Source organism: Pelodiscus sinensis, chromosome 1, assembly GCF_049634645.1.
Source record: "Pelodiscus sinensis isolate JC-2024 chromosome 1, ASM4963464v1, whole genome shotgun sequence".
NCBI lineage: Eukaryota > Metazoa > Chordata > Testudines > Trionychidae > Pelodiscus > Pelodiscus sinensis.
The window spans coordinates 239,227,021-239,239,408 of record NC_134711.1 but is presented as its reverse complement, the minus strand read 5'-3'; the positions used below and the strand labels follow the sequence as shown (position 1 = coordinate 239,239,408).

The 12,388-nt window shown below is 40.0% G+C and overlaps 1 protein-coding gene across 7 annotated transcripts in view; it reads left to right on the top strand.

Moving 5' to 3' along the window:
- The window catches only part of ARHGEF7 (Rho guanine nucleotide exchange factor 7), a 195,748-nt gene that overhangs the window by 160,509 nt on the left and 22,851 nt on the right, over positions 1 to 12,388 (top strand). For all 7 annotated transcript variants that reach the window (XM_075918736.1, XM_075918554.1, XM_075918578.1 and 4 more), the window contains 4 exons: positions 338 to 416; positions 2,952 to 3,091; positions 4,501 to 4,725; positions 7,747 to 7,840. In XM_075918736.1, the coding sequence (XP_075774851.1) occupies positions 338 to 416; positions 2,952 to 3,091; positions 4,501 to 4,725; positions 7,747 to 7,840 (538 nt within the window). The remainder of the gene's footprint in view (positions 1 to 337; positions 417 to 2,951; positions 3,092 to 4,500; positions 4,726 to 7,746; positions 7,841 to 12,388) is intronic.

Below are 12,388 nucleotides of genomic sequence, written 5' to 3'. Positions count from 1 at the left end.
ATGTGTTCTTAGTAGGTCTCAAATCCACAGGTAGTCAAGGTCCTCTTTTAGCGAATTTGCATTTTAATATATTTGCATGAACCACCTACAGCTCGTACAGATTTCAGATTGACTCATGATATGAAATACAGAAGTTGTTTTTGGCTCATAAAGCTGTGTAATCTGACTATTCTTTTTCCATGGAACTTTAAATATTGCTGATCTAACATGTATGTTTCAGTTTACTGGTTTATCATTTTTTTTGCATGTTTGAATTATGCATATGTTAAATGTATATATTTTGATTAAAGATTTTTAGGGTTTAAAAAAAAAAACAAAAAAGTTATTATTTTTCTAGGGAAAACTGCCAATGACAGGAATGACCATCACAAAACTAGAAGACAGTGAAAGTCACAAAAATTCATTTGAAATAGCAGGTAAAATTCATACGCATGTCTGTTGATTTGTGTTTGTTTTTCCATACACATATAGGAAGGGTCTTTAGGATGCCATCTCATCCGTCCACCAGCACTGAGGCAGGATTAAGTACAGCTAGGTCATCCCTGTTCATCTTACCTATTTTTTAAAACTTCCAAGAATTATTTTTGATTAAAAAAAAAAAATGACTGGCCATCCCAGGCTATGTATGCCCTTACACTTAGTGTATTTTACATCATTCTAACCCCACTGATCTTTCCTGTGTACTCCAAGCAGGACATTTTATATTTCACATAAGCTGTTCCTCCAAGTCTCTGTCCCCATCAACACAATTGCCTAGGCCAGAGGTCAGCAGCATACGGCACATGTGCCATAAGTGGCACCCAAGATGATTTTGAGTGGCACATGCAATGAAAGGCTAACAGCGCAGGACAGGCAGCCTGAACTGGCCCCTGGCATGCGGGAGGGTGTGCCAGTGGGAAGTCTCCCGCCCTCCCCTAGGGAAGCTCTTCTCCTGATGGTGCGAATGGCCAGGTGGCTCCTGTCCGAGGCGCGGCACACACTTTTCCTGGCTCAGAGAAGCAGGTAGTGGTGGTTGGGGAAGCAGGGAAGGTATTTGGGCAGTGGTCCCAAGCAGTACCTAGCTCTGCAGGGAGAAAATACAGGCAGTGCCCTGATTCCTAGGTGGGGAGTTGCAGCCAAGGAGCCCTGGCCATGAGACCCTGCGAGTGGGGGCACGAGAGCGGAGGGTTGATCAGCCCGGGAGACAGAAATCCTGTTGCTGCTCTCCTGCTTGCTACCAAACAAATGCGTGTGCGGAGCGCTAGCTGCTGCTGAGCTGTCAGGCGGGGGCAATTCCTGAGTCCCGTAGAGGCTGGCACTGGATGGATAGGAGGGAGCAGGGCGCAATTGAACTGCTTTCCTCTCCCCAGTACTAGCTCCCAGAAAGCAAAGTTGCAAAAGCTGATAGGCCAGAATCATCAGCTTTCTGATCTTCACTCTCCTTAAATCACCTGGTAGGGAGTTGCAGAAGCTAGTGGGTTTGTGTGGAAGAAAGCAAGCCTTAAAGTGCAGTTTGGGGATGCTTGTTGAGCATTGTAGGCACCGCAGCATGATTGTGTTTCCTCTGAGCACGGAGCTGAAACAACCAGAAAGAAAGACGAAGAAATCAGCGTTTCCACGCTGTCTCTCTGTTCTTATCTATGCAGGTGCTGAGTGTTATCAAATAAGTTTATATGTTTTTTCTCTTCAATAGATATTAATGGCATGCAGTAAGATGTTTACATGGTGAAAGAGCTATAATATTGTGGCTATTTACATTCATTGTAAGATCTGCATCTTAATTTACTTATTAATGATGCTGCTAAAATGTAAGTAGGACTGTTATTGACTTTAAAAAGTATCAATGGCACACAAATCCGTAAATTGAAGTGAGTAAGTTAAATCCTGGCACGCCACTTCTGAAACGTTGCCGACCCCTGGCCTAAGTCTTCACAAATCTCTTCTCTGCCCCTTACCCCTTTAAAAACAAAAAAGAAAAGACAAACTTTGCAGCTTATGCCTCTAAAAGTCAGCAAATTCAGGCTACTCCTTTAGACCAAGAAAATAAGAATATTCTAGAGGGTCTCCAATAGAGAACTGTCTGCCAGAATAAAATCCCACCATCAAGAGGCCTCAGCTCAAGTTTCTCATTTTTTCAGGAAGAATGGCTCTTGCACAAGAGGGGGGGTTTTGCGCAAAAAGGAGCCGTCTACATAGCTGCTTTTGCGCAAAAAGAAGCTATGTAGACGGCTCCTTTTTGCGCAAAAGCCTCTTTCACAAAAATGGCCCCTAATTAGTTATGCAAATGAAGTGCAGTGATATTCTACTCCATGCTTCATTTGCATAAGTTTTTGGGGAAGAAGGGTGCAATATAGATGTAGCCTGTGTAGTGCAATGAGTTGTTGTTCTGGCCAGGTCAGATGAAATGGAAACACTAAGCTGTGTCATCTGCATGATGAAGATGTAGCAACCCAAGTTTCCTCATTAAGTACATGCCTTAAGATTAGTGGTTCTTCAGTATAAGAAAATGTATAACTTATAAGAGCTTAGGGAGAAATTCTCACATTGGATTCTGTATGCAGGGATGTGACTATGCCCATCCCAGAATATTAGAGAGTCAAGGTAGGTGAGGTAATATTTTTATTAGGTGCTGTTTTCTGCTTGCTTGCTTGTTTTTTGGTGGTCTTCTCTGTGTTTCTCACTAGAGACCAGAATGACTTTAATTGGTAGATCAATTTCTTTGCATACAATTCCCTTAATCAAGACTTCAAAATGACCTGTGTCTAGGGACAGATAGTTGGAGAAAAAACTATCACAATGATGAAATGGGTTGAAATATCATTGCTTTGGACAGAAATTACACTTTTAATTTTTTCTTTCAGCCCTAAGGTACTTCAGGAATTGGGTGCATGGAAAAAGAGGTTATTTTATTCTTTATAAACACTAAAATAATAAAGTTGTGTTTAGACTCTCAATCTTGTGATTTCTTCTAGGAAATATGATTGAGCGGATATTAGTATCATGTAACAACCAACAGGATTTACATGAATGGGTGGATCATCTGCAGAAGCAAACCAAAGTTACAACCGTTGGGAATCCCACTATTAAACCTCATTCTGTGCCATCTCACACTGTAAGAAATACTGTAATCAAGCTTTTGTTTGAAATTGAGAGATTATCAGGATTATGAATCTCATACTACTTTATAAATCATTCTAACTTTTTTTTCCACCATGAGTAACAGGAACCAGACGTTTTAATTGACCCAATTTGCTTTATATATTTTCAAAATGAGAAGAAAGGTTTGGCCACTCATGCAGATACAAAATATATTAATGTAACTGAATAGTTTGGCTTCAACAAATAAAAAGAAAACCCCAGGAAAATTGTGGTTAATCTGTGACTCCATCTCTAACTTCTTGTTTTTGTGCCTGAATAATTTATTTGATTTTTTCCTTTAATTGTCCTTAGAATTACAGGTTATATTGCATCAACTTGACAAAGCAGGTTGAGACTGGGTTGGGAACCTTTTTCATCAAAACATTTTTTCTGAATAAATCTGTTAGTTTTTTCAGATGAAATTGTTGATATTGGCTAATGTTCAAGGACAAAAACTTCTAAATGAAAAAATGCTAATTTTGGAAATCTTTAGATTTAGGAAATTCCAAGATTTTATTTTGGGCAATTCTGAAGTATCATTTTTTAATTTTAATTTATTTTGTAGCTTTTTCCATTTGTATATTATTTTTATATTAATTTATAGCAAGTCAGGAAAAGCCATGTACAATTTATATTGCAGTTTTTGGCAGCATTATGGCATTCTAACTTTATGTTCATGTTAACTGTTATCGTTCATGGATTTTATTTGTGTCAGATTGTTTCACTACAACACAGAGGAGACACTTGGACCGAGAAAAGAAGATAAAAATGTGTCAGTCTACACTTAATAGCATAGTCTATAATGATTTAAATATAAATTAAAATAAAATGTCAACTATTATAGTATGCTATATGATGATGTCAGAAGTAGTAATAGTTCACATATTACAAAATAAGGCAAAAATAATGGAAAAAATAGAGAAACCATTAACAAAATTTGTGACAAAATTCTAAAACAAAAGTTTTATGAAACTGATATGCAGGTAATTTAGAAAATATTTCAGTTCAAAAACTAAATTTCCAAATGTCCCCACATACTAGAAGTCTTGAGTTTCAAACTTTCCAGTAATTCTAAATTTGAGTGAGTTATGCTAAATAGCTCTTTTGCACTCACTTGGTAAATGTGATGTGAGAGGGATGCGATCAAGGGTGTTGTGGATCAGTTCATATTGTTTCTGGGGTAGACAATGAGTTTCTTGAAAGAAATTATGTTCTGCTATGTCAATTATTATTCAGCTTTTAAAACAACAATAGCTGGAACTATAATAGATAGAAATGTTTAGGTAGCTAGTGTAAATGATTGCATGTGTCTTTGACAATTACTTCTTTATCTTTTAGACTAATACAGTATCATTTTTTTCACTCTCCTTCTACATTTGGCAGCTTCCTTCTCATTCAGTAACACCATCCAGCAAACATTCAGACAGCAAACCAATAACACTAACTCCTGCATACCACACACTTCCACATCCTTCACATCATGGGACTCCACATACCACTATAAACTGGGGACCTCTGGAACCTCCTAAAACTCCCAAACCTTGGAGCTTGAGCTGTTTACGACCTGCACCTCCACTACGGCCTTCAGCAGCTCTGTGTTATAAAGAGGTGAGGCGCTAGAACCCAGAAATACTACTGTAAAATACAGAAGTACACTAAGAGGTGTAACTCAGTTCTCTTCATATCGCAATCCTATATAGTTCTGTATGTATGTTTATATTATGTATGTTTTCACCTCATTTAAGCTATAACTGAAAGAGTGGTAATTAATGCCCATTTGTATTCATTCTGGAAATCCCCTGCATTTATGCATCCTTCTCCAAACCATGAATATGTGTGTGTATGTTATCTACTTCCCTTATACCTTGTTCTCTGTAACCTGCTCTACCTCTACCATCGTCCTGGTTAATGAGGACAATGCTGCTTTTAAATTGATCAGAGTCATTAGCAAGCAAAGTGAGACATTCTCTGAGTAGTTCCCGAGATCAGAGCGTTGCCACTGCTTGCTGTGAATGGACAAAGAGTCCAGAATCAGCAATCTGACATCGGTTTCCTACCTCATATGAAAATACGGCGTCTCAAACAGTGTAGAATATCTACAGTCGTTATGCCTAATTTAATTCCTGAATATTAAACTGTTTATTTGCACTTAGTTTAAACCTTTGAATTTAATACTAGAAGTTAATGCTGACATTTTGTGCTCACGTGAAACTCATTTGACATCAACTTTGAATTATGGTACCATTTATGACGACATATAATAATTATTTATTTTTCCTTCTACCCCACCCCTCATGCTATAATGTTGGCAGATTTGAGTCAGGGTTGTAATAGAAATACAAAACTTTTTTTTTAATCCCCAAAAGAATGTCAGTGGTAGACTAACTTGTTCTTGGCACTACGTTCTGCACTAAATTCTACCCTGTAAAAGTGAACAATATTTAAAATGTTAGGTTTATGCAGAATTTGGTAATGTGTTTAATTTAACAGAGGCATCCGTGTCTAGTAAATTAAGCCAGAGATTCTATTACTGACTTACTGTGAGATCATGGGCAACTCACAGCCACTTTATTGATGTACAAGCTATGAAATGGGAGAAATAGTAGTTAGCCACTTTGATACAGCATGCTGAGATCGTCTGATTCAGTACACTAATGGGCATATAGCAGAGAAGTATTATATTTTATTCAGAAGCAACGTTAAAGTTCTTTTGAAAAGTTTGTTAAATGCATCATCATGATTCTGATTTAATGTTAAAAACCAGTTCCCAAAGGAGCGTGTGCAATTGTTGCTGAAAATATCTTGAGTGTGCATGTGGGAGATGAAATTGCATGTGAAAGATGGTCATGTCTCAGTGCGAGCAAGCCCCCCCGCCTTTGGGAAGTGGGCGCTGGGCATCTGAGGCCCCTCAGAGGGGTGCTGAAATCCATCTGTGTACCAGTTTGGGCAAGGGGATTGCTGTGCCTCCCCTCCCAACTATACCTGTAACTTGACCCAGGCTGTAAGATCTGCAGTGTCAGTCAATAACAAATCCCTCCTTCCATAGAACAGTGAGGCCTAATGGCCAGAGTCACTAACCCTGCCCTCTTCCCACAGAGCAGCATGGCCTAGGAGCCAGAGTCACTACCAATATCTTCTCAGAGGGTGTGGGGCCTGGTGGCCACAATCACAGAATCAATAACAACCCCCCTTCTCCTCAGGATAGTCAAGCCTAATGGCTAGAGTGAATAACACCACCCTCCTTCCATAGGGCACTGTGTCCCAATGGTGAGAGTTAATAACAATGTCCTTCTTTCACAGGGTGATGAGCTCAGCAGCCAGAGTCACTAGCAATAGGTGTAGATCCCCACATGGGGTAGATGAGGTAAAGGGGCCCAGGCCTACCGTCTCCACAGATCCCAGCCCAGCGCCCTCTCAGCAGTGGGGCGGTTCACCACTAGCTCAGCAGGGAATTCCACTGAAATATGCTGAGCTCCCAGCGTACAACCTTCCCACCTGCACCCAGGCTACTTTCTACTGGTCTCTCCAGTGTCATCCTCAGCAGTTTCCTCCAGACTGGGGGCTTCTCCTGGAGTTTCCCACTGACTGGCCTCATTTTGGTCCATCTGTGGCTCCTCCTGAGGCGCTCTAGCAGCACCTTCTTCCCTGTCAGCAGTCAGTCCAGACTGAACTGCTCCACAGGCCTTTATATCTGGCCTCCAGCTGGAGCATGCCCAGCAGAGTTGTGGGGGCGGAGCCTGCTCAACCAGGTAACCAGGTTTAAGCCTTGCAGCCACAGTGAGGGTTGGTCAGAAATTTGAATTTTTTTCAGGCACACAAATTGTGCTCTCTGTTTAATAATTGAGGTCAATCTTTTGACAAACAGTTGTCACTCATAAAACCCTTTAGCAAAAGAAAACAAGGAATGTGGGAGAGCGAGAGAGCTGGGCTTGAATTTAAAATTAAACGTTTTAGTTTAATGACTGTATTAGCTCATTCAGTTACAGTGCATGTCCAGCTTTTAAATTAAATATAAGTGAACCTTTTTCATGCATGGGTATATGTATAACATTTAGTGTATGGCTGAATGTTTGAAACCTACCTTCATCCTCATTGGTCTTTGTCCTGCTCATTCATCTTTTCACTTTCTTGTGAGTCTGTCTTGTATTCTGAAGGTAAGGGGTAGATCAGTATGTATTTTGCATCCCTATAACATTAGCATGACTCTTACCTGTGTCATACTTTTGCTGTAGGTGTCTCCTTTCACAGCTATAATAAGCACTTTTCAAATTTTGATTTAAAGAAATACCTCTTAGCTCTTATAAATAAGATGGGTTTACCTCTCAAAAGTTAAGAAAAATACTTTGTGTTCTGCTTGCGTTTGTTCGCTTCACTCTAGTTCCCAGACAGCTTGAATACTTATAGCAGCATTAATAGAATCAGAAGAATAACATGTTAATAGTCAGTAGGGTTGAGGGGAGATAAGACAACTCAAGCAAGCCTGAAATATGCCAAAAATATCAGCCAGCAAAATGTTGATGTAGCTTTATAAGATTTTAGAGTTAATAGCTACTTGAACACAAATTAAAATTTTGGCATTTGGATTTTTTTTTTAAAGAAGCTTTATTTTTTTCTGTTCTTTTCATCCAGGATCTCAGTAAAAGCCCTAAAACCATGAAAAAGTTGCTTCCTAAGCGCAAGCCTGAACGGAAGCCATCAGATGAAGAGTTTGCACTGAGAAAAAGTAAGTAAGACTGAATAAATATCTGTGTATTCCCAAGGTGCTAGTGTATATAAAAAGAAAGTTGCAGAGAAATAAGATGGCATTTATATTTTTTTAACTAATGAAAAGTAGGGATGTAAGCAACTAATTTGAGTAGTAGACTCCCCAATAAGCCTGGGCTTATTAAGTAGTAGTCACTTCTCAACTGGTCCCTTCTCCAAGGGGGAGGAGCAGGAGCCAGTGCTGGGGGGAGTCATCTTAAAAGCCATTTCCTCCCCTCCCAGCACTGTCTCCGCAGGGGGGCAGGGGAGGCAGAGGCGCACCAGGGGACCGGGCATGAGCTGAGACTTACCTGTCCCAGTTCGTGCCCAGTCCCAGATGCTGTACCCCTATGTTTTAAATAGAATAAGAGCAGGGTGGCTCCTACTACATTTAAAAGAGAGAGCCACACCGGAGTTAGCTCCTGGGGCTGGGAGCTAACCCCACTTGGGCTCTGCAGTCTTCCCCCTTACCTACTAATTGAGTAATCAATGGAAATTCCATCCACTACTCAATTAGCTGATTAAACACAATTTAACTTTAATTAAAAATGTCATTTTCAACTTTCTCTGAGTATCAACACTTCCAGTTTGCTGTTTATGCTAATTAGCGGGGCGGGATGGGAAGGGAGGGAGGAAGGAGACTTTTCCTGGAATGATCTTAATATAGTAGAACTTCATTTCTTAACTCTCTGGGGGTATGTCTACACTACCCTGCTAGTTCGAACTAGGAGGGTAATGTAGGCATACCGCACTTGCAAATGAAGCCCGGGAACGAGGTGTACCGGTAGTTCGGAATAGGAACTACCTAGTTCGCTGCACGGGGTTCGAACCAGCGGGGTTTTAAAAATGGCGGCTCCCCGCTTATGCAAATGAAGCCCGGGAAATTCAAATCCCGGGCTTCATTTGCAAGTGCGGTATGCCTACATTACCCCGCTAGTTCGAACTAGTGGGGTAGTGTAGACATACCCTGGTTATTTGTATTGTAACTACCTCTTTGAAGTGAAAGAAAGTATTATAAATCTGAATACGCAAACTTCAGGTTTGTGAAGAGCAATTTTAGATTTTAAAAATGGTATCCTACCATCTCAAGATATAGTTAAGAATATAGATCTAATTGATTGTTTTCAAAGTTCTCAGTGGGTTTGGGATTTAAAAGAAGATACCTCTAAATATTGGTACTAATATCTTTCAGAGTAGGTCATTTATTTTTACTGGTATATCCATAGAACTATTGTCTATATGTTGTTTATTTTGGGACAGATGTTTCATAGGCGATAAGAGAAAGCTAGAGAAGTTTCCAAGGAACAAGATGCGTTTATAGATTGGAAAAAAAATACCCTAAAGGACAAAAGGTTAAGCAAGTATAGGGGGACCATTGGCAGTAGAATAGAAACATGGGGGAGTAGAAAGGATGAAAGAAAAGACACGTGTAAATAGTGGAGTTATCCAGGAAAAAAAGTCTTTATTCTACTGTCTTAACATCAGTTTAGTTTTGGCTCTGTAGTGTTTAATAATATATCTCAATTCACATGTGCGACTGGACAAGTTCATTTTGCAGTAACGGGACTGTGTAGTGCTTAAAATAATTAATTGATCTAATTCATATACTCATAACCACATTCACATTTTTCAGTTTTTGTCTGCTTCCATGACCTTAAAATTGTGGGCTTCTTAGAGCAGAGACTTGTTTGTCTAGAGTTTCTGGAATTTGTGAAGGACAGAGTCAGTAGTGTCATGAAGTATCACCATACTTTCAGTTGAGAAGGAATTTTTTCCATTAAACCACTTGCTGATTTAGAGTGGGGGCTTTCTGTTTCCCTAGGATGTGCTGTAGATTTTCTTCGGCAGGAACCTATGATATTTTGTTTACACATAATGCTGATGGAAACGATTTGAGTAGCGTGTGAGTAGCTGACTTGTCCATAACAAGTTCACTTGCATGAAACAGCTGAGCTATAAACCTTGGGCTATTTGTTACTAATATGACAAGTACACATCATCTTCATGTTGTGGCACGTAACAAAATTTGTATGGCAGGAGTGGGGCCAAGGGGTTCTGAATTTGGGAGGGGGCTCATGGATGGGACACAGGGTTCAGGTATGAGGAGCTTGGGGTTCAGGAGGGGGTTTCAGGTTAGGTGGGTGGGGCAGAGGGATTTGAAATATAGGAAGGGTGAGGATTCTTGAGTGAGCCTGGTGATGGTGGGGCTTGGGATGCAAGAGGGGGCTACCGGCTCTGGATTAGAGGTGTGGTGTTTGGGATGGGGCCAGGATGAGTGGTTTGGGGTGCAGGAAGTGGCTCTGGTTTGTGGAGGCTCAGGCTAGGTAGGCGGTTGGGACTCAGGCTTACCTGGGTTGTTCCTTGTCAGTAGTCCTAAGGTAGGCAGGTTGCCTACCTGTCCTGAGACACCACGTTGCGCCCCAGAAGCAGCCAGCAGTTCCAGCTCTTGATGGGTGGAGGGTGAGGTTCCACACTGCCTGTAGTCCCTTGGTCCCCCTGCTAGGAGCTGGACCTACTGCCCTGGTTGTTTCCATGACGGGACCAGTGGGAAGGTACCTTCTCCTCCACCTGCAGGAGCTCCTTACAGGGGCCAGCAGGGAGAGGCACCTCCACACCAGCCATGACAGTTTGAAGGCTTGGGAAGAGACGTCTCTGCCCATTGCAGCCCTTATCCCCTGCGCAAGGCTTAATGGGAGGCTGCGTGGCCATGCAGCTTAATAGGGAATTGTAGGTCCTGTCTTCTAACAGTACCTGTTCCAGGTGCTTCAGAGAGAACAAAGCGAACAGGGCATTTATTGAATGATCCATCCGCTGTCATCAGCTTCTGGGAGCCAGGGGTTTAGGGACCATCAGTCTTGATTAATCGCCATTAATGGACCTGTCCTACATGAACTTAATCAGTTCTTTTTTTGAACCCAGCTATATATTTGGCCTTGGCAACAAGTGACTTAGTATGGTGTGAAGAAGTACTACTTTGTGTTTGCTTTAAACCTGCAGCCTGTTCATTGGGTGATTCTTGGCTCTTATGTGAGGTGTGTCCACAGTATTCAAGATTTTATAGACCTTTATCTTCTTCCCCCCTTAGTTATTTCTTTTCTAAACTGAGAAGTCAGTCTTTTAACTGTTTTCTCAGCACATGGCAGCTGCTAATTAGTTTTTTCTTTCTCTGTACTGTGTAGATTTTTATTATATTTGACTCTTTCTTTCACACAGAGCCAGTCTTTACCCTCTACCTCCTCAATGTTACCTACTCAGTTATTCCTATGTATTTGCACCTGAAATTACCAGTCCCCATTAATTATCATCATAATTCCACCAAGTTTCACTGATGACTATAATATCAACATCCTCATTTCGTACCAGACACTCAAGTTCACTCCTCTTAATACTTTAGACTTTCTATTTGATATTGTGAAAACAAGATTTGCTTTATTCCCTTCGCATCTTCAAAGACTTTGAATCTGGAGGCATTCTTTATTTAAATGTACTGTCCTCTCAGAATCTTCAAAACAAAAGAGAGTAAAGTTTCCCAATAGTACAAAACAAGTCGATGCTGTTTTAATTCTCTTGCTCTTCCCCAATCACAGCTGAGAATTCAAAGGACATTTTTTTTCATCAGATTCTCCTGAGCAATTGAAGCACTTTCTTTAAAGTGATTGTTGCATCAAAAAATGGCAAAGACTTTTTTATCCAAGCAACTAATATTTTTATTTTAAATCCATTTAAAGGAAACATACAACATAATTACATTAGACCATTTCTCATGTGGCTCTTTAAATTTACAATGTATACTTTTTATATATTTAGATTAAAGATTGCACAGATTAACAATGCTTCCCAGTAATAAAATATTAATTAGGGTATTAATTGTTTGAGACAGTGAACTAGTTGTAGCTTATGCACCTATATAATTAAAAACAGTTGTAACATCCTTTTCATTATTATGCCTTTTGCCTTTTAAGTGAGAGGTATGATGATAACAGATGGGCTGATGGGAGAGGGAAATGGATCTATAATCTTAAAATGCCTTTGTATTTCACTTATATGGAATGTAAAAGCAGTACATCACAAACTGAATTATTTTAGGAGAATGTGAGAAATAAAGTATCAAAATATGGAAGAAAGGATAGTCTAGAACTGCTAGTCCCTTCTAATCTGACCATCTTTTAATTTTAAGAACTTCTGAAATATCAATGTTTTATTCTATCAGAGCTGCTAGAATTAGGAATAGAAATGAAGCAATGTGGAGAAGCAATGCTGGACTCTAACTGATGGAGGTCAGCTAAGGAATAAAGAAATTGCTGCAGTGCAGTCCCAGTACAACAGATCAAATCAAATATTTGTCTGAAACTTCAGGTATCACCAGCATGCAGTTGCAGCTTCATTCCACTTCTCCAAGATAGCAACCAGACCCCTGAAAGCTCAGAGATGATAAAAAAAATCTTATATTAATAAGTGCTATTGTTTAACTTCAAAGAAAGATGAAATAGAACTTATTTGTTTAATTGAAAGACTTTTTAAAATTTTA